At 46.2% G+C, this 21,921-nt stretch overlaps 1 protein-coding gene across 2 annotated transcripts; it reads left to right on the forward strand.

The window, feature by feature from the left end:
- dbpa (D site albumin promoter binding protein a) lies at nucleotides 1-20,343 on the forward strand. 2 transcript variants are annotated; one of them, XM_061092344.1, is made up of 5 exons: nucleotides 1-213; nucleotides 5,185-5,453; nucleotides 5,657-5,870; nucleotides 17,719-17,975; nucleotides 19,418-20,343. In XM_061092344.1, the coding sequence occupies exons 1-5, from the start codon at nucleotides 33-35 to the stop codon at nucleotides 19,631-19,633; spliced, it is 1,137 nt and encodes a 378-aa protein (XP_060948327.1). In that variant the 5' UTR covers nucleotides 1-32; the 3' UTR covers nucleotides 19,634-20,343. The 2 variants fall into 2 exon arrangements, with proteins under 2 accessions (XP_060948327.1, XP_060948326.1); XM_061092343.1 differs by having other exon boundaries at nucleotides 33-213; nucleotides 5,185-5,492.
- Nucleotides 20,344-21,921: the final 1,578 nt, after the last annotated feature.

Below are 21,921 nucleotides of genomic sequence, written 5' to 3' on the forward strand. Positions count from 1 at the left end.
CCTCCCTGGCCTCCCCCCCAGCACTGGAAGTTATGTCCAAGCCCCCCCTCACGCAGCTCCAGCCGCCGGACCTCCCTTCCGGGGCCAGCAGCCCGGCCGGAAGTGGGCCCCCCCCAGGCGGCCAGCTGACCCCCATGACCAACCTGAAGACCCTCCTCCAGCTGCCAATCAAGAGCGACCAGCGGGGGGCCAAGGACTGCTGCGAGATGCGAGGTGAGTGTGTGTGTGTGTGTGTGTGCGTGTGTGTGTGTGTGTGTGTGTGTGTGTGTGTGTGTGTGTGTGTGGTGATGATGCAAAACGCGTCTTAAAGCTCAGGTCAGTGGGGGGTGTTGTGGAGAGCAAGGGGGTGGAGCTAGGGGTTCAGCACTGTGAGGGGCCTCAGAGGGGCCCCATGGGGGGGGTGCACGATATAAGTGATCCTGTGTTGTGTGTTTGTCCTGGAGCTTTGAGCAGACACACACTCGAGGGCCCGACAACACGAAGAAGAAGCAAACATCGCAGGTCAAAGTTCAGCCGAGCTTCGACTCCACGTGAAGACAGGAAGTGAATGTTCTCTACGACCCGCCCCCCCCCCACGCTCACGCTCAATTAGAGAACAACCGTAAAGCCGAAGGTCGCCACTCAAACATCCATGTGTGTACGATTGAAAATATTTTGATAATTTGTGCGTTTCCACGACAACAATCTATCGTTAGCATTGCTCATACACACGTACGCTAGCTGCTGTTAGCACGGAGGCTACGATCATCTACTGGACTTTTATTTATTATGAAATTTAATTTAACATATCAACACTAAAGTACAATAAACTCACACCATGCACTGTCAGTTCATTTGAAGCTGCTGCAGACACACAACGTGGTTGTCATAGTGACCGAATGTTGAAGTACAGCTGTGATCAGGTATCGATTAATCAGGTCTCAAATCTGATCAGCTGAGGTTAACTAAACGATGGTTGATCACATGATCACATGTTGTAACGTCATGTGATCATCGTTATTTTCCATAAACTGAAACATGAATACACTGTATGAGTGTGTGTGTGTGTGTGTGTGTGTGTGTGTGTGTGTGTGTGTGTGTGTGTGTGTGTGACTGAGTGGGTGGGTGTGATTGTTAAAGACTGTTTTCACTCCAGTCCTCCTTCTCCTCCTCCTCTTCTCATCCTCCTTTTCCTCCTCGGCTGGATTCTTACATTAGACGTTTCCGTTATTTTGCGTTTGGTGTTGAAGTGATGAAGAGGAGGAGGAGGAGGAGGAGGAGGAGGAGGAGGAGGAGGAGGAGGAGGAGGAGGAAGAGGAGGAGGAGGAGGAAGAGGAGGTGAAGGACGATGCCATGACAGCAGAATCACAATCAGTGGTTTGTGTTGAATCTTATCAGCTGCTCTGTTGAGATGAAGGTTAGCAAAGTCGTTTCCCATGCACCAGCTGCCGTGACAAATATTAACCAGGCTCTCTCTCTCTCTCCCTCTCTCCCTCTCTCTCTCTCTCTCCCTCTCTCCCTCTCTCTCTCTCTCTCTCCCCCCCCCCTCTCTCTCTCTCTCTGGTCATAACTCCAGTCAGCTGCTCTGCTCTTTGCTCAGCTTGCTGCAGTTCTTCCTCCATCTTTACAGTTTCACGTGCACTTTTCCATGTGGAACCTTTACATGTAGAAGAAGAAGCTCAACACACATACATGCACAAACACACAAACACAACAAGGGGGGGGCGTGTCTTTATGGCGTCCCCCTGGTGATCGCCCGGTGCAGGTTCGGCTTCTCTCTCTCTCCTGATGGTTGTGGTTTGTTTGCATGAGGAGGAGGAGGAGGTGACGCTGAGCTCGGCTGACAGGCTCCATGCAGCCAGCAGCTCCCCCCCCCCCCTGCTGCCCCCCCCTGCTGCACCCCCCCTGCTGCACCCCCCCCCTGGTGTCAGCACTCATAGCTGCCATGTTGTCCTAATGATAGGTGATGCGTTCAGGGGCGTACAGAGAAGAAGAAGAAGAAGAAGTCTGTGTGATGCTGCTCGGCGCCGCCGCCGCCGCCGGTGGCTCTTGTTGCCGTTCCCCTGGTCGTGGGCGGAGCTTTGTTCCACGCCTGCACAAACTCCCACTCTCTCTCTCTCTCTCTCTCTCACATCCATCACTTCTCTCGCTCTCTTTCACACATCACAGTTTCTCTCCTCTCTCTCGCTCTCTCCTGTCTCTTCAGATCTCTCCGTCTTCCACTCGGCTCCTCGGCTCATTTCCATTTTCTCCGGCTTCGTTCTCCTTTCTCTTGTTTCCAAAAACCGTTTTATTTGCATTCTCCCTCTCTCCTCCCTCTCTCGTTCCTCTTTCCTCCCTCTCTCCTCTCTCGCTCTCTCCGTTCCAGTCTTTCTCTTCCTCTCGTCTCTCCTGTTGTCACTCTCCAGTGGATCAGGCTCTAATGACTCGCCCACTTCAGTTCAAAGTGTCACCATCGTTTTCATCAGCTGTGTCACTTCCACTCATTCCTCCGTCCACCCCCCCTCTCTTCTTCTTTCATCTGATCCCTTGCTGCTTCTAAACAAAGGGATTTCCTCACATCTTTGGTCATTTTATTATTATTAATTTAGCAGAATGGCAGATACTCGATTATAACTATTACTGTATGAACGTGTGCATCACTGCGTAGCCTGTGAATCCACATCTGTAATATTTCTCATTAGTAACTGACTAACTTATAATAGATTGTTATTAATTGATTATATTCAGTAAGTAACAAGTACAGTTATCAACAAGATAAAGTAAAAGGTACCATGATTGCTTCTGATTTGAAGTATGAAGTAGTAGAAAATGGAAATACTTCAAGTCTCTCAAGTACAAATACCTCAAAACAGTACTTGAGTAAATTAATTTGTTTACTTTGCACTTTTGTGTTTCGGCTGTAGACTGTAAATAAAGATGGATGAAGCCAATTCACAGGTGAAGTTTAAGTCATAAACTCCGCCTCCTCCATGTTAGCGTGTGCGACAAGTGACAGCTCAGGCTCACGATTGGTCGTGTTTATAGGCGGGATTACGATATTGCAGCACAGCTCTTTCAACTCCTGCTCGACACAAAATGGCGGCTCCAGTATCAGGAGTTTGAAACACGTCTTCACTCTTTATTTACGTTTTGTTAATTTATTCTCATTGTCCTGGTTGTGCTGCTACTGAACATCGTCTCAACATCCTGTTCACATCTCAAGTTTAAACTCTGATTCACTTTTCTGTTGAATAATAATTATGTTCTTAATCAGATTATATAAAAACTCACCTTCTGTGTGAACAGGAGCTTGTGAAGCAGGCGTATGAAGATGTGGACGATGATCACATGACGTCTCCTTCCTCTGTCCTCTGGTTTCCTGCTTTAATCTCCTGCGTCTTTATGTTTTTTAATCCCTTTAAATATAAATTTCCGGCCTCTGCGTTGCTCCCCCCCCCCCGGTCTCTCCTTCTCTCTCTGTCATCCCAGCCCAGTTAAATATGCTCTTTTATTACTATTTCATTGGGTTTTATTATTCAGTGTGCCATTTATTCAATATGCACTTTTGGAAGCACAATCCCTCAGAACAATATCACCAAAGGATCAGAGAACAAAACAATGGCTCCGGCTCTTTCTTCGCAGCGTTTCAATTAAACTCGGCTCCTGTTTTATTTGCCGGATTTCCTCTTGTTATTACTGCTGGTGGATTATTGATGCCCTGAAATCTGTATCTATCTTTCCATCGGCCTCCCTCGCTCCCGGAGGTCAGAGGTTAGGGTCGGTCGAGTCGACTCTGTCCACAGATCCTTTTTAATGATCGCAACTAAGTGCTGTGCAGAAAGCAAAGGACACGAGCCCGAGGCCGGAGCTCGAACCTCGGTCGATGCTGAACGGACCCGGTGCAGCCGCCGGGGCTGATGGGTGTTTGTCTTTTAAAAGGATTTTCTGACGTAGCATTCGCACGATCGTGAAGAAGTCGGCCGAAGTCTCGTTAGTGTGTCTGGAACAACTCATAGATCTGGAGATGGAATAACGGGATCGCTTGCTTCTTGAGTTTTGTTGTGAATAGTTAAAGATGATCTGTATAAAGATGATCTGTATAAAGATGATCTGTATAAAGATGATCTGTATAAAGTTGTGCCACCATCTGATTGTTGATCATGACGTCCATCATCCATTAACTAATTAAAACCAAATTAGCCGAACAATTGGCGGCTACAACCACCTCTTCCACTCCAGTCCACCAGGTGGCAGTAATACAAAAAACGAATACAAAAATTATCAAGCTTTATAAATAGAGCAACACTACAACATAGTAAACATATTGTTGTAAATGTATTAATATCAGAGACAGAACAGCGGTGATAACTTGCCTCAGTTCAGAGTAAATCAATCACAAAACTTCAAATTTTTAAGTTGAAATCTTTTTGAATTGTTTTGACTTTTTCCCACACGTGTGTTGGAATTAAAGTCCGTGTGAGTTCGTGCTTCGTGGAGCGTTTCATTCATATAAAGATGATCTGTATAAAGATGTGCCGCCATCTTGTTGTTTTGATATTGAGGTTCTACCACATGCGCTCCACCAGATCTCAGCTTCGTGTCCGTCCATCATGACGTCCATCATCCAATAACTAATTAAAACCAAAATTAGCCGAGAAATTGGCGGCTACAACCATCTCTTCCACTCCGGTCCACCAGGTGGCGCTCAGTCTGTGGTTTGAATCAGTTAATTTCTCTAGCGCTAACACGGAGCGGTGTTAACTTGCCTCAGTTCAGAGTAAATCAATCACAAAACTTCTATATTTTAAGTTGAAATCTTTTTGAATTGTTTTGACTCTTTCCCACATGTGTGTTGGAATTAAAGTCCGTGTTAGTTCGTGCTTCGTGGAGCGTTTCATTCCAACGATCACGGCCGCATTAGTCTGAGCAGAGTTTAATTACAGTAAACTAATGAGTCCAGTGTGGATGAGATTACAGATCTGAAATCTGGTTTGTTTCACAGCACAGAATGTGAAATATTTCCAGTCTAGTACTTAAAGTTATTCTGCTTCCACATGTCAAACCACATGTAGCTGCTATTGGTTCTTATCTGTACTTCACAATGCAAACAGAACCAGAAGGGGGAGGAGCCAGAGTCGTGACCCGGCCCAGCATCTGTTCGAATCCCAGTGAAATCGATGTTAAGATCAAAGTGGGACTAACGTTGTTTCTCCTCCTCTCCAGACAAAGACAAGCCGGTGGAGTCGGAGGAGAACTCCACGAGCAGTAACAGCGGCGGGCCCGGCGCACAGGGAGGAGTCCCGGCCTCGGGCGCCCTGCGACCCAACTCCCAGTCGGCGTTCCTGGGCCCCCTGCTGTGGGAGCGGACCCTGCCGTGCGACGGAGGCCTGTTCCAGCTGCAGTACATGGACCTGGAGGAGTTCCTGACGGAGAACGGGATGGGGATGCACAGCAATGGGGCCAGCTCCACCAGCGCCCAGATCCCCTCCCAGGTAAAACGGATGAGGACCAAACCCACGGCTTCACCAATTGTAAGGTTAAACCAGGAACAAGGTTAAAAGTAAAAGACATTTCTCCTTCTTCTTAAACAATGACATGAAAGCAAAGTGATTGTGACTCATATTTAAATGTGTTCACTCGGAAGAACGAGAAGACGAGGTTGTAACCTTTGTTTCCTCGGTTCTTCTCCTCCCAGAGTTCCCAGTCCGCGGTGCCCAGCCAGAGCTCCCAGTGCCCGCCCAGCTCTCCTCCACCCTGCTCCTCCTCATCCTCCTCCTCCTCCATGTCTTCTTCATCCTCCTCTTCCTCGCTGGTAGGACTGGAGAACGTCAAGCCACAGCCGCCGCCGCTGCCGCTGCCGCCACCTCAGCCGCAGCAAAGCATGATGGGAGGACCGGAATGTCTACATGGTGAGTCACTCAGAATTTGACATTTTGATTTAATGTGTAAAAGGTCAACGCATGATTCATCGGATGTTTAAGACTCATTCATGCACGAATGTAAGAAAAAAGATACGTGGGAACGGTGCAACACGTTTGTGAAGCGATACGTCCACTAGGGGGCAGCAAAGAGCCGAGAGTTTCCGATAACAACAAACATGGCGATGATGGGGGGGTTGTGATGATGCACGTCTTACGAAAGCTGCAGAAATGACGTTGGCGTTGGAAACGGCTGTGCAACTTAGCGACGGCTTGTGTTCTAGGGTCTTCTTGCTGAAGGTATTTGCAACACTGCCCCCAATGGTTGGTGGTGGTACTGCTCGTTTCGTCTTTTTGTTTCGTATCCGTAGGCTCTCGATGAGCGTTGAGTACGGACAGAAGGTTTGGTCTGTTTCCATATAAAGTCATAAGTGAGCCTTTAGGCAGGAGGAATTATTGGAGATCTATTTAAAATGGTTATAATTAAAAATAAGGAGACTTTTCCGCAGGGACATTACAGTGAATGGTGGTGATGCGCTCAGACTCACATGCAGCCGCCTCGGTGTGATCCGGTGTGATCCGGTGTGATCCGGTGTGATCCGGTGTGATCCGGTGATAGAGACGCAGCCGCCTGACACATTAAGACCAGTTCAGCGCCTCCGTCCCCACTAACCAGTGCAGGATTGTCTCCACTTATATCCCAGTGTGATAAATGGCTGTCAAACCTCCTCAGCTCCACCCAACAGCCTATATTCATCTGGTATAGATTCATAATTCATTGTTTCCTCCTCCTCCTGCTGCTGATAACGTGAACCAGAATCTCCAGAACATCGCATGTTATTCGTCGTCTTTCTCTTTATCCGTCTGACGACTTCCGGTTGTGAAGATTTGAAACCACAGAGCCGTTCCTCATGATGCCGGCGGTCTGGTTTCTCATCCCTCGAGCCGTCGGGTGAATTCACCGCAGCTAATTGCAAGATGATTTATTGACAGCAGATCACATCATGTAATTGTAAACGCTCTGTGGTTGTGAAGACGTTTACAGGATGAGACTGTGAGTGTGTAAAGTGTGACAGACAAAAACCTTTCTGTGTGATCTGTGAAATGTTTTAAGTTTTCCTCTTTCACGATGTGAAGTTAGTTTGACCACATGTGACGTGTTGGAGTGAAGTCAGAGCTTTGATACGACACCAGGACGGAGATTTACTGAATGTAAAAATTGGTCTTTTCACACCAAGTCTGTATCATTCGTATGCGTTTTCTTTTAATCCGTCTTCCAATATGAACCGGTATGTTTGCGTGGGAGTCCCCATGTGATTTATTATTCTCTCCGTTCTGTAACAGACGACTGGAAAACCAAACTAACGAGCTGAAGATGCTCAAATGCTTTGAAGAGCTGAGGAAACCTGCAGAAACGGAGGATTCATTTCTGTGGGTTCAACCTTTTCACCGTCTTATAATCTATTGTTAAAATATAAAAATAAGGTTTAAAACACCAGAAACCAGCTGAAGACACGACGTGAACTCACCCGGGCTCGTTGAGCAGCACCTCACCAAACAAGACACAAGAATATAATTGTGTAAATACATATTTTTATCTTTAAATTCTCCTTGAGTTAAAATGTTTAAAGGTTTTAAATGACAACATTGCTTTTATATGTTGTCTCAGCTTCTCCAAGCTACATGATTCTCACACACACGCTGCTGCTGATATATTTAGAATCCGGCTCCTGGAGAATGTCACAACACATTCTGCAGGTTGGAATACATTCGGCTGCTGCACAGAATAAATTTGTAAAGGTAAAGAGTCCTGTGGGCGAAGTGAGCGGAGACGGTTTGTCTCTGTTTGACATGTTCTGCTCGGTCACTTCATTGTACTTGGTGGTTTTGTTTGTGTTGTAGCCGTCACACGCTCGTCACGACATTTAAATCCTGTGGTTTGTGCAGTTTGACGAGTTTGTTCTGAGCTGGAGGTGAAAAGAGAGAAAGAGAAGAAACGTCCAGCGAGTTCAGATTAACAGAAATGTGATGTTATGTTTGTCTGTTTTTTTCTGAGTCACAAGAGGAGATATTTCAGTGGAAGGAAGAGCTGCAGAGAAGCTGGATGAAAAAATAGAACACACGCACTCACACACAGACTCACACAGACTCACACAAACACACACTATTGCAAAATGAGACAGAGAAAGAGATGAAAGAAAGCAGCTGAGCTCCAGCTCCTCCTGCTGAGGAGAGAATACCACTGGATACTGCTGCAAGGCTTAGAGTGTGTGTGTGTGTGTGTGTGTGTGTGTTCATATCTCCACTGCACGCTTCTGTTAGTGTGAACATCCACCACAAGTGTGTGTTCGTGTGCGAGCACTGCCTCTACACGTGCACGTTGGTGTGTGCACTGAACTTTGAACGTTCATATCAGAGTGTCCTCTTTGTTTCGGCATTTGCATGCAACTGTGTAGGCTTTAATGTGAGCATACTTTCCTGTGTGTGTGTGTGTGTTTGTGTGTGTGTGTGTGTGTGTGTCTGTGTGTGTCCGTGTGTGTGTGTGCACGCTCTTTACTCTGAATTATAAACACGTGACTGGGCTGAGCGTGATGCATCCAGCCAGAAATCCCTCAGGTCGTTGTGGAGCTGAAGTGTTACTACAGAGCTGCAGAGAGGGCGAGAGAGAGAAAGAGAGAGAGGGAAAGAGAGGGAAAGAGGGATAGAGAGAGAGAGAGAGAGATGGAAAATAGACTGGAAGTAATAATGTGATCCACATGCACATGTTTGATTTGAAGCTCAGACGGAGGGAAACACACAAGCTGTGGTTTTCTGTCGACTGTTACAACGTCGTAATTAGTCCGAACGCAGACTGAATATAAAACAAATATAAAACTATGACCACAGCAGCTGTTGGCTCAGTGTAACTGTAACTGTAACTGTAACAGTAACTGTAGCTGTCCGTCACTCTGCGTCGTCCAGGATCGTTTCCGTTCCTCAGAACGAACCTGGCGAGCTCACACGGTCGGAGCCTGACAAACGTCCTCTGAGAATCAGCTGAGCCCGGGAGCGCCGCTTTGAAGTCCCCCCCCCCCCAACCCCCCGCTCCCCCCCCCCGCCCCACCAAATCCCCCTGACCATGTGAACAGCTCACAGTTTTCAGCATTACCTGATTCTCTACACAAACTCAGGGACTTGAGATCAGAGCCGGCTGCTATTTGAAATGAAGGATTCAGCTGCGTAGCATATTAGCACGTTAGCATTGTGCAAGAATGTGAAACCGAGCTCAGTCAGATTCACACGTTGGTGCGATCAGGTGTGTGAAGCCGTCGTCGTGTGGATCAGTGATGGGAAAAATTGGAAGTGGAAAAAATCCACCAAACATGAATTCTTCATGTTTTAAAGTTTCCTGCTGAATATTGGAGATAAACTCTGGTTTTTAATAACGTCTACGTCTTTTCTGAGACTTTCTCTGGCAGACTTGTCGCCATTTTTGAATTGAGTTGAAGGAACGAACTCGGACGACGTCGTTTCTTCGCTGCAGCTCTGTAGGAAAAAGTATTTCTCTCTTCAACATCGATCGGCTCCAACTCCAACATGATCCGCTTCATAACTCTCTCCATTGATCTACCAGTGCGTCATTGGACTGGTAAAATAATCCATAAAGTTTTTCAGTACCTGTCGTCCAGGCTGCACATTAGAGAGTTCACGCTCCATGTGACTGTGCTCACCGGCCAATCACAACCAAGTACCCAGCCCTCATCTAACGAGTCCGACCCTGAAACTTCTCCTGAATGAAAAACACATTTCTATGGTCAGACTCCATCGAGCATGAACTCACTGAGCTGAACAACGATTTCACAACCAATGTAAAGACATCTCTGTGTTTTGAATTCGATGAATAAACTTGAACTCGACACACGTGAGAAACTGAACCTGAAGGAAAATCCTAAATCTCAATAATCAGTGGATCTTCAGCCTGAAGCTTCTCTGTCTCCAGACTTCATGTGGATCTGAATCACTTTCTACTTCCGGCTGAGAAACACACACGTGTGGAGGCTGATGTCCGAGAGGATACTGCTTCTTTCCTTCTTTACATTAACAGAAACCTAAACAGGAAAAACAAACACACAGCAGCTAAACTCAGAAGTTTATTCTTAGCTTAAATCTGCCTTTATTTATTTATGTGCTCCTCTAGATTTCAGGCCTCATTATTTAAATATGCTTCATCCTGAATTGGATCCTCGGTGGGAAACGCTTCGACTTGGAGCTGGAACCACAGAGACACACGAGGACTTAGGAGGATTTTAGATTACTTCTTGATTAAGAATTCCCCATGAATCCCAGACCCAGATTTTTATTTTATTTTATCTTTTCTCTTTTCACTGCTGCAACACATGTATATATTGAGAGGATCAGCCAATCCAAACCCTGATTTACTGAGGAGCTTTCCCCTGAGGAACGACATGTACACGTTCTCCAGCTGAAACCGATTCTCCTTCTCTGCTTTGAAACAAAACGTACAAACGGCTTCGAACCGAATACCAGCGTCTAGACGAGAGGAATCCCAGATAAACCCTCGGAGGAACGAGACGTACGTGGAGGGTCGGAATCGAACCTGTGACTCTGTGTTCGGGGACGTGAGCGGCGGATGTTCTGACTCTTTAAAAAGAAGATGGAGCAGGAGGACAGATGCTCGCCGAGGCGTTCGGTGATTTGACTTCCAGGGCCGGGGATTAATCCTGGTGAGGGAAGGGTTAAACGAGAGTCTGACTCTGCACTCTGTCAGGAGAGAGAGGGAGGGAGGGAGGGAGGGAGGGAGGGAGGGAGGGAGGGAGGGAGGGAGGGAAGGAGGGAGGGAGGGTGTTCTCTGTGCATGTTTTGAAATCTCTCTCTCTCTCTCTCACACGCTCAGGCCATGTGCGGCTGCCACCTCACGTGCCGCTGCAGAAAGTATTGGAGCGAGAGAGCCAGCATGCAAGAGGGGGGGAGGGAGGGGGGGGAGGGAGGAGAAGGGGAAGGGAGGGAGGGAGGGGGCTGGAGGAGAAAAATAGAGAGAGAGAGAGGTAGGAGGAAAATGGAGGGAGGATAAGAGAGAGAGAGAGGAAACAGTGGAGATGACAGAGCGAATAAACACGGAGGCCGAAGCCAAAATGAAAAGAGGAAAAATCTTTTAAATTGATCTTTATGAAAACAGGATAAATATTTACAGCCTCAACACGAATAACCACGTGGCCCCCCCCCCCGACCAGAGTCACTGATCTGATTGGACCTGGTCGACTCGGCGGCGTCAGGTGTCAGCACCTTCAATAAATGGCTTTACGACCTCTGACCTCTGAGCAGAGGAATGTGAGCTCCTCCCACTCTAAGCTGCTAATTCCAGCGACTTATTCTGCTTTTGGTTTGTTTGTGTCGTCTGATGCTCGACTGTAAATAAAGATGGCCGACGCGTCTCCACTTCTTCACGCAGCTCAGGAATAGTCTCACGGATGCAGGCGCCGTGTCATGTGATCGGCGCCGACATCAAAGTCCCTCTGATACACACGCTCGACCAATCAGGAGTCGGTCTCAGCTGTCAATCATGAGGTCACCGCCCCTTTTTTATTTAAACTATATGTATCTGAAACATGGAACGCTTGGTTAGGTCCATGTCCCATGTGCTAACGTGGTGGAGGAGGGGTTTACGACCTGTACTGCAGCCGGCCACCAGGGGGCGTTTGGAGTGCATTCCTCCAGAAATGATGCAGAGATGTTGACGAGAGTTTGAACGGATGAAGTTTGGTGCAGATGTGAATAATGATCCAGATGTGATGTCAACAGGAAGTGATGCAGCTTGGCAGGATGTGTGCGTTCTCCATTTTGTTTTGTTATTACAGTTGGTTAATAGTTGTGTGTCACTGTGGATCACGTGACTTCTCCTCGGCTGCTTTTGGTTTTTTACATGTCTCGTCATGTGTCCGGGATCTGAAGTGAGCGAAGGCAAAGTGTGAGCAGTGATTTAGAAAGATTAGAGAGAGAGAGAGAGAGTGAGAGAGAGAGAGAGTGAAGGAGGGAGGGAGGAAGGGAGGGAGAGAGAGAGGGAGGGAGGGAGGGAGGGAGGGGGGAGGTCACTACGATCTCCGGTGACATAACTCAGTGTGTTGACATAAGGAACAGGACTCCTGGGGTGTGTCACCTGGTCTGAATTGTTCCTGGTGTGTGTGTGTGTGTGTGTGTGTGTGTGTGTGTGTGTGTGTGTGTGTGTGTGTGTGTGTGTGTGTGTGTGTGTGTGTGTGTGTGTGTATGTGTGTGTATTTGTGTGTGTGTGTGTGGACTGGTGTTCTCTCGTGAAGCTGCACGTGCCTGACAGCTTGTTTGTTTATGTGTGTGTGTGTGTGTGTGTGTGTGTGTGTGTGTGTGTGTGTGTGTGTGTGTGTGTGTGTGTGTGTGCTCAGTGTAAATGAACATTTCAACAAATTAGATACAAATCTGGATATAATTATATGTATTTATAAAAATGGCTGGATTTAAAAACAGCTTAAGGTTATTTTGATTAAACACATTAGATTTTTTAATTCTTTTTTAAAAAAATTTTTTTATTTAGTTTATTCTTATTATTTTCTGACTCTTTTCTTTTTACTTGATGATAAAAATCTATAGTTAAACTAAAAAATGAAAAACTACAAACAAAAAGTAGTAAAAAAACTCTAATTATAAAACCTGGTGTAAACAACCTGAACTGAGTCGTTCACTGGTTTAATCCTCAACAAGGATTTGTTTTTTAAAAGCTTATTATGTTTTTAATCGTGTAAAATATTAATCTGAACGTGTTGGAATAACAAGAACAAAGTTTCCTTTCCCGGACTCAAGGAAACGTCCTTGGAAAACTTTCTGACGGCACTTAAGAGTTTTAATCATAAAGAAAAGAAGCCGACAAATCAATAATAGAGTGAATTGATCCAGAGGCTGGAGGAGGAGGAGGAGGAGGAGGAGGAGGAGGAGGAGGAGGAGGAGGAGGAGGAGGAGGAGGAGGAGGAGGAGGAGGAGCAGGAGGAGCAGGAGGAGGAGGAGGAGCAGGAGGAGTCGTCTGAGTGTTGATGTTTCAGGGAGGGAGGCGTCTTTATGTAACTCACTTCCTATATCACATCACATGTTGTGTTTCCACCTTGTGTGTTTCTCTTCTCACAGGAAAGTGATTGTTACTGCGGCCGAAGGTAGAAATACTCATACTATAGTATTATTAGTATTATTGTTCTTACAGTAATACTACAGGTTGCACTGTATCTGAGACACGGCTACTTCTGATTGAATTGCTTTAGTACCTATGTACTATTATCAGTAGTACTACTGTAAGTACTACAGGTACACATACACACATGTACCTGTACACATTCATATACACTGAGGAGGATAAAAGTGGAGTAAAGCTGCTTAAAAAATACACAATAATCTCCTCAGTTACAGTTGTAGTAATAAATGTTAATTGTTACTCTCCTCTTGTATAATTAGCATAATTGCTGCACTGCTGCTAATTGTGTTGTTTCCTTTTTACTACATGAGGAAGTAGTGAAGCAGGAAAAGGTTTTAAAGGGAATTTCCTGCTTTAATAGAGCAGATGATGATGATGATGATGATGATGATGATGAAGATGATGATGATGAGGGTTTATATCCTGCTCTCACATCTGTATTCCACCTTCTTTGCCTACGTACACTTCACTTTTAGTTTCCTACATTTCCCAAAAAGCCTTTTCCGCGCCCCCAGGGGGCGGCGCTGAGTTTGTTCCTCCTCTCTGCGGCTGGTTGGGATGTGTAGGTGGATGAAGTGAAAGCACAGCGAGCGATTAGTCAAGAGGAAGAGTTGCTCACCTGACTCTCAAACCCCAGCTCGGCTATTTTCTGCCTCCGTGGGCGACTCTGCCCACGACGGCCGGTTCCTGCCGCATGATTCCAGAGCAACGGAGCAAAATGGCGGCCGGAGAGAGAGAAAGTTTGAGAGGAAGAACTTTTCAAAAGTACGACGCATCATCCAAATTCATCAGGGTGCTCGAGCTGTCTCCAGCCGAGGATCAACGCCTCTCATCCCGAGGGCGAATCCTCTGAAACAGCAGATTTAAGACGAACGATATCGAGCAGGTTTTCATGACTGGAGAAGAATGTGAAGGAGAACGAGGCTGTGAAGCGTTTGGTTCTCGAGTTTCACCGACGACCTTCAAGGACCTTGAGAGGTCGTTAGCGTGTCTCAGTTCACAGAGATCTGAGGGTTTCAGGGTGAAAGTGTCCTGTTTAGATATTTGTTAACGAGTCCAGATGAATCTCTGGAAACGTTTCTCTTAATTGATTAAAAAGCAGCTGTTAATTACATCACAATGAGTTTCTACTTGGATAAAGACACAGATATTTAGTGCAACACGTTATTTTATTGTTTCAGTCGGTTGTTCCAACATTCGTTACTTTCTTCATCTCTCTTGGTTAAAGTCAAACCGTCCCTGGATTTTACGTTTGAATATCAGATAATATTCAGGAAATCAGGAGGAAAGTCACCTGCAGAAGATCTGATTAAATATGAGATACCTCAACTCCAATGTGACAGATCATCTCAGTAGAATAGTTGACAAGGACAGAGGAGGAGGAGGAGGAGGAAGAGTGACGGGCGCAAAGAGAAAAACGCATAATCTCGTCTAAATTAATGAAAGCACGGAGAGAAGCGGAGAGTCGGCGGCTGCTTCCTCCGAACGGCTCCTGCTCGCAGACAGGAAATGAAGCCGGGCGAAGCGTGTTCTTGAATCAGTTTCAACTTTCTGCCCCAAATGGTCGTTATTAGGACGGAGCTTTGAGCAGACTTATCCAGGATCAGCTGCTTCCAGCTGCCAGAGAGCGAGATCAGGCTGAGCTGATGGAGTCGCTGCCTCCGACAGATGGAGCAGAGGTGGTGCACATGGATAAAGAGGGGGGGGGGGCTGCAATTCAAACTAAATTACATTTATTATATAGTTCATTAAGTTTAAAAGTCGAAGAGTCGAGTCCAATAGTGAAACAAAGTTAAACTGGTTTCATTCTTCATTTAAGAACTACATGTGATCAAACTTGAACTTGAACAGGATCTTATTAACGCGTCCATCAGTCCGAGCTTCTTCTGGACTCCACTCCTCTCTTCTCCCTCTTTTAGCTCCAGGTTTGTTCTCCACCAGCTACAGAGGAAAATGTCCGAGCTGCTAAACGCTCGACCACTTCCTGCTGATTGTTTCCAGGAAGGAAAGGAATCATGGGAGTTTTTGAAATCTTAAGGCTTTACGTGTCAGGGGTTATAACGTCGGAAATTAGGACATATGTTATATTATTAAACCCGTTCGTTCTATATGTTGTTGTTCATGTTCTGTTTTTAGTCCAGCCTCCATTTACAGGAAGAGTTCAAGTAGCCAGCAAAGTAATTACTTGACTTTACTTTCAACACTTCACTCCATGTTTGTATACTATCGTTGGGGGTATAAAGTCCATTATAACTATATATTCTTTTGCATTATATGTCTTTTTGGTGGTTAGTTGTAACAATATATTAATTGTTTATCTGGTATTTGGTCAGGAACACGTGACTTGTGTTTACACGTCGTCCTGCGATCGCAGCTCGGAACACAGCAGGGTGATGCCTTCAGGTCCCCACTGGAAATCCAAACCTCCACAGCTACCTTCTGCTGGTAGAGAGACGGTGCTTTTCTAACTGTAAAATGTCAGATCAAATTCCAGTCGTAAAAGAAGATCTATGAAGCGGCTCCTGCTCCTCTGGAAGTTCTTCTGTCTCCAGCTTCCTGCTCGCCGCTGAGTGTCGGCTTGACTCCTCAGAGGCGCCCGTGTTGTGGTGTCGTGGTTGACGTGTGTAATAAAATGATTGGCAGCTCGCAGCGTGGGTCGTGCTGCCCTGACACGCTCGGGTTCACTAAACACTCCGGACGCACAAAGATACAAAAACAACGAGATAAAACTAAACACAACTGTGGTTTGTCTACCGTTTTGTGTATTTTAATGAAAAGTAAACTAACGAGTCCGGTTCCTCAGTGTAAACATCTCTTGTCTGTTTTGTTCCACTCGAGTTCATGACGTCTGTCCACCACCGCTCCACTCGATGTTGGTCACCGGCGCTGCAGTTATTTATAATCCACGATGGACGAGTTCTGGTTAATTGCTCAGCGAACATTTCGAATCCCAAAGGGAAAAGGTTCGGGAAAAATCAAGTGGCACAGAAATGGCTGTGAAACGTCTCATGACCAGTGGGTTTGGAGATATGGAAATAGAGTCTATTCTCAGCCCTGGTGTGTGTGTGTGTGTGTGTGTGTGTGTATATGTGAGTGTGTGTGTGTTGCATTCACAAAAGCAGAGATAATGCAGGATGGCTGCAGGGGAAACGCATCACGGAGGAGTTGAATGTTTTATCAGCATCTCTTCAGCTTTTTAACATCCTGGACGTTATTTTTATTAGATTTCTCTCGTTGAAATAGATTTATCATCGAGTGTAGAAACTGATTCTCACTGGATTCCTCAGATTGAATGTTTATCGTCGGGATTCGTTTCATTGGTCGAGTCCAACGAGCAGATTTCCTCCCTGTCAGCTGCACGAAGGGTTAAAGAGAATCCTGCTCTCTCTCTCTCTGCCTGTGGAACAGCCAGCGTGAAGTGAACCCGCTGCCCCCCCCGCCCGAGCCTCTCCGGCTTCACACTGACACCCGGTGGTGAAGCTGCAGCACTGCAGTGACTCTGGGTTCCTCCTGCACAGACTCTGATGGAGAAAGAGAAACAAACATCCTGCTTCTCCTCCGTCGACCCCGTGTTCCACTTCAATCTGAACATTTTGTCCAGTGTCTATAGGGTAATCCTCTTCTGGTCGAGAGAGGGAGAGAGAGAGAGAGAGAGAGGGGGGGGAGAACACGTGACTGCAGCCAGAGGCCCGGAGACGTGAAGTAGAGCGACGCCCCCCCCCCTCTGGTTCTCCGAGGTTTGACCTTTGTGGGATTTTAAACATTCACGAATTTAATGTAAATCAGATCCTCTTCATCACCCTTCATCCTCCGGGGGTTTGGATCCCAGCCGACATGACCCGAGTGGGTTTGTGTGTGTGTGTGTGTGTCTGTGTGTGTGTCTGTGTGTGTGTGTCGACATGAGAGAGAGAGCTGTACTAACTTTACCACAGCCGGCCACCAGGAGGCGATCCAGATGTTTTGGCTTCACTTTTGTCAGTGGAACCAAATTTCCATTTCGTGTGTTTCTCACGGGATCTTTTATTTTGTTTTCATTGGTTCCGGACGAGTTAAAAAAGCAGGATAATGTAAATGCAATGTTTTTACTGCTCCCCCTGGTGGTCTGTAGACGTGGGTACAGTCCACGCTCCTGCTGCACCAGGCGGCGTCCAGATGAGATCTCCGCGGTGGATTGTGACTCGTCATTAATCTGCTGCTCGGGACACGTGAGCGTCCAGATGGAATCTAATCTCTCAGATGAAACCAGTCGTGGAACCAGTTCTGCTCGTTCTGATTAAACATGATGTTACTGCTTCTGCACAGATGATTAACCTCCAGCTTCCACCTTCTCTGTATTCTCCTCATTAACATGTGATTTCATGGATTGATTATGATTATTAAAGGTTATTATAAGTGTAATATTAGGAGTAAAGTGGAGGAGTGTCGCTCCTCCTCTTCAGCTCTAAGCTCTCTTGTCCTCTAGCTGTGGGTCTGAGGAGCTGGTTGCTGGTTAGACGTTCAAGTCGTTTTTCTCTCGGGCTCAAACGAGTTCAGTCAGATTCATTTATTGGAAAAGTTGAATATGATTTACCGCTACCTGCCAGAGATCTGAAGATCTGTATCCTCATATCCGTGACCTCTCTCCTCCTCCAGGTGGTCAGTCGGTGCCTCAGGACCAGTCGCCCACCTCCACCTGTCCTCCGGGCCCCCCCGGGCCTCCCACGGCGGCCAACGGCAGCAGCAGTGAGGTCATGGTGAACTTTGACCCCGACCCGGCGGACCTGGCTCTGTCCAGCGTGCCGGGTCAGGAGGCGTTCGACCCCCGGCGACACCGCTTCAGTGACGAGGAGCTGAAACCGCAGCCGATGATCAAGAAGGCTCGAAAGATGCTGGTTCCCAACGAGCAGAAGGTACAACGAGTCTGAGCTTCTTATTAACGTATAATTAGATCTTATAAACATATTAAAAGGCTTAATATCATGTGTGATGACTTATAGACACATGATGTTTGTGGCCAATGAGCAGATTCTCCTCATACACTAAATAATTTAAGAACATTTCCTGTTCTGTTCCTCGTTGGTTTTAAAGTTTCCTGAAGCTCAACACTGGAGAACCTTCATCTGCAGTTTGTAGTTTTAGTCTTTTTCTCTATAATCAAATCATTTTTGATGAATTTATTTCAACCTGTTTCCAGTAAAAGTCAAAATTAATTATCATATTTTATAAATCAAATATCCAACTCTCATTTTTGATGATTCAACTGCAGCAGCTGAATAATTCTTTCTTGTGAGATTAGACGTTTATCTCCAGACTGAAATTAATTGAAAAGAAAAATAATAATTAAATATGAAACAAGAATTTTAAAGGTGTATTGAGATTCCCCTCGGTCCCTTGATAACGGTTTCAAAAGATAAATACCTCAGAAGAATTCCCCTAAAGAGCCGGAGCTGCGTTATGATGAAGGAGGCGGAGCTTTGACAGCTCCTGTATTAATGTGGAGAAACCAAAGCAGCGTGACGCTCGCTATCATCGCTTCCTCCCGACGAGCGTCCTGAATTATTTTGTCGTCAGCTCGTAGCTCAACGAGCGGAGAAGTGATCGATGGCTCCGGGTTCACGGCTCCGTGCCGAGCAGCTGCTGCGGCTCCGGAGGCGTCGGGAAGTTATGGAGAAACGCAGGCGCTCACCTTCAGTCGTTGCCGCTCTAATAAATGATTCGTACACAGGTTTGGAGAAATGATCCTGAAGCTTCGGGTTCTCCGCAGCTGAGGAGGAGTCAGGAACGTCTGGATAATCATTTCAAATTAAGAAGGAGAATGACATTTTTACATAAATTCAATTAAATGTGTTGACAGCTTTAAATAAATTATTTAGAAGATCATTAAAGGAACGTTTTCGTTTATCTTGAGGATTAAATCTGAAGGTATCTGTTTTAATAATTTAATAATTTTAATAAATGTAAATCCTCTGTCTAGCTGTTTGTTGGAGAAGGTGCTGCAGAAATCTGTTTCCAGAATTAATGTTGAGCTTTTCGTTTGTTTTGAATTCGCTCTGTCGCTGCCACAGCTTCTTAATGATCCAATATCTTTAACACGTCGTAGTAGAGCATCCGTAAAGTTTTTACCATCCTCGGAAGCCGTCACTTGTTGATATGAAATAAAACTTCCAGGAGCTTTTCCCTCGGCCGGTGAACTGTCACGGTTTCTGTTGTTGTGATTATTCAGCTTCTGCTCTCTTTCCTTCCTCCCTCCCTCCTTTCTCTCTCTTCTTCCCACAACCCGCCCTTCTCATCCCTCTCTCCATTATCTCTCTTTTCCCCCCCACCTCCCTCCCCACACTGGCGCTGGTGACAGGATGAGAAGTACTGGAACCGGCGTGTGAAGAACAACGAGGCGGCGAAGCGCTCGCGGGACGCCCGGCGGCTGAAGGAGAACCAGATCTCCGTGCGGGCGGCGTTCCTGGAGCGGGAGAACGGCGCCCTTCGCCAGGAGGTCGCCGACATGAGGAAAGAGCTCGGCCGCTGCAGGAACATCATCAACAAGTACGAGAACCGGCACGGAGACTTGTGAGGCGGAGGAAGAGGAAGAAGGAGGAGGAGGCGGGGTCTGGGAGGAGGAGGAGGAGAGAAGGGTACAAGGCAACCCAACAACAGCAGCACTTTAGTTGAAGTGGCGAGGGGGGGGGGTGGGTAAGCCGGCGTAGATCTGCTGTGCGACACCGGGCGCAAACACAAACACGTGTGTGTGTGCGCCGGGCTTCAGGAAGTCACCACCGGAACGCACAGCGACGCCATTTTGTCCTCCCGTAGTTTGACTCTTTGTTCGATGCCGCTTCGCTGACTCCACACGACTGTAGCGCCACCTAGTGTCACCTCGGCAGCTCCACCCCCCCCCCCGGTGCTTACGCCCGGTGTCGCTCTGCAGGTAGTGCGTCCGCCCGCCGGTTCCACCGCGGTGTTGAACTCACACTTTGCCAGTGAAGTCTCACTTTCTAAGCTCAAGGCACGGAACACAAGCCAGGAGAGGTCAGAGGTCAGAGGTGTAATTTTTTTCTATAAATAGAACAAAAATAAAACATGTATATTTTTGAACTGGGTAGGAAGGCAAGACTAGTCCAGCAGAGTGGGGGGGGAGGAAGAGGAGGAGGTGCAGGGTTTTCGTCCATAACGCAAAGAGATTTTGACAAATAGGATTATTGTATATTTTTCTATTAGCAGAGATAGACCGGAGGAGGATTTTGGAAAATAATCTTTTGTATATTTTATATATGGGCCGGGGGGGGGGGGGGCTGTTGGCTGGACAGTCGCGGGCCACACAAAGCTTTTCCTCCCAGCTGTTTTATCGATAAACAACAACAACAAAAAAATCTATTTTCAATTTCACGGAGCAGGTCGGTCGGAGGCGGAGCATCACAGAGAATGTATCATGGTTGAATCAGGTATTTCACATGGGGGGGGGGGGGGGGGCGGCGACCAGGCGAGGGGTCTTAGTAACGATTGTTGTCGGGCGTTGGAAGGAAGACAGTGAAACAAAAATTGTATAGTTTTGAGACATTTTTGTGTTGGTTTGTTTTCTTTGTGCGCTCGTTGGAGCATTTGATTTGTCGAAACTTCTATTTGATTCCGTGTCTGATTTTTGAATGAATCACAGGGCTTGTTGTCTTTGAGGACGCAGGAGGAAAGAGAGAGAGAAAAACAGGAAGTAATAATCCAGCGGAATAATGTGAGCAGATGTGTGGTTTGCTTGTCGTCATGTGAACGTGTCGGTGCTCACACACACACACACACACACACACACACACACACACAAACTGTTGGTAGTAACACAACAGGGCTGCGGCCTTTCTCTCTCTGTTTGCTCCTCAGTTTGTCCAGCAGGTGCAGAAATGAAATGCCAACTGGTTTTGTGTTGATTTGCCCAGATTGAACAGTGACTGAAACAATCAGCATGCAGACACACACAACAGACACACACATGCACAGTCCTCACCCTGGATTTAACCCTTATCGTTGTTGTTGGTGTTGTTAATGGACTTTTATGGTGCTGATCTGATCTGATCCTTCACCTGACACACACACACAAACACACACTAAGACAAGAATCATAACCGCACACACGCAGACACACACAATAAGACACTACTCAGACACATTACTGAACTGCCTATACCCTTTCTTTGTCTTTTATTCCTTCTTTTTGTTTATTTTTCTTCCTTTTGTTGCATATTGTATTGATAAAGCGTATATAGATTTACACACAACACTTGTCTATACCTCTCCTTCAAACTTTACCCAATGAGAAACAAGAAATGCACCCTACTGCTACTGTACCATACAACTGTACTATTGAATATTAAACTATTCTCTCACTAGATATATATATATATATGTGTATATGATATATGCTTGAATTATGTGATTATAGTTGTAATATACATAATTGAATATATTACAGAAAAAAAACTTTGGAATCATTCTGTCAGTTTCTTCTCAGGTGTTTTTGTCTGAGGTATTAAATACACATTAAAAAAAAAAAAAAACATGCAAAAAATGTCTTTGATTTGATCCCAGGATTTGTGTTGTTTTATTTTGGCGGGGTGGGGGGTGGGGGGTGGGTTGGTGGGAGGGGCTATACTTTTTATCTTTCCTGTTGCCAAGGGTTTCAAATCTGTTGGATTTTATTATTCCTAACGTAATAACTTGTGATGGGACAGAAGAAATGCCAGTTTGCTAAGCCCCACCCCCTTGGCAACTGTTGCTATGCCTGTCATTCTACAACTCACTGCATATGTTGCCATGGTAACAGTGACAGTTATCCAGGATACCATGAACATGAACTCCCTCAGTTTTTAAATCAGA

The sequence above is a fragment of the Limanda limanda genome, chromosome 19 (genome assembly GCF_963576545.1).
Source record: "Limanda limanda chromosome 19, fLimLim1.1, whole genome shotgun sequence".
NCBI classification, from domain to species: domain Eukaryota; kingdom Metazoa; phylum Chordata; class Actinopteri; order Pleuronectiformes; family Pleuronectidae; genus Limanda; species Limanda limanda.

What these genes read in the sequence shown, in the direction of transcription:
- dbpa (XM_061092343.1), top strand. Translation starts at nt 33, where the DNA reads ATGTCCAAGCCCCCCCTCACGCAGCTCCAGCCGCCGGACCTCCCTTCC. An exon ending in GGACTGCTGCGAGATGCGAG is followed by an intron (nt 214 to 5,184) that starts GTGAGTGTGTGT and finishes CCTCCTCTCCAG; the next exon opens with ACAAAGACAAGCCGGTGGAG. An exon ending in AACCCACGGCTTCACCAATT is followed by an intron (nt 5,493 to 5,656) that starts GTAAGGTTAAAC and finishes TTCTCCTCCCAG; the next exon opens with AGTTCCCAGTCCGCGGTGCC.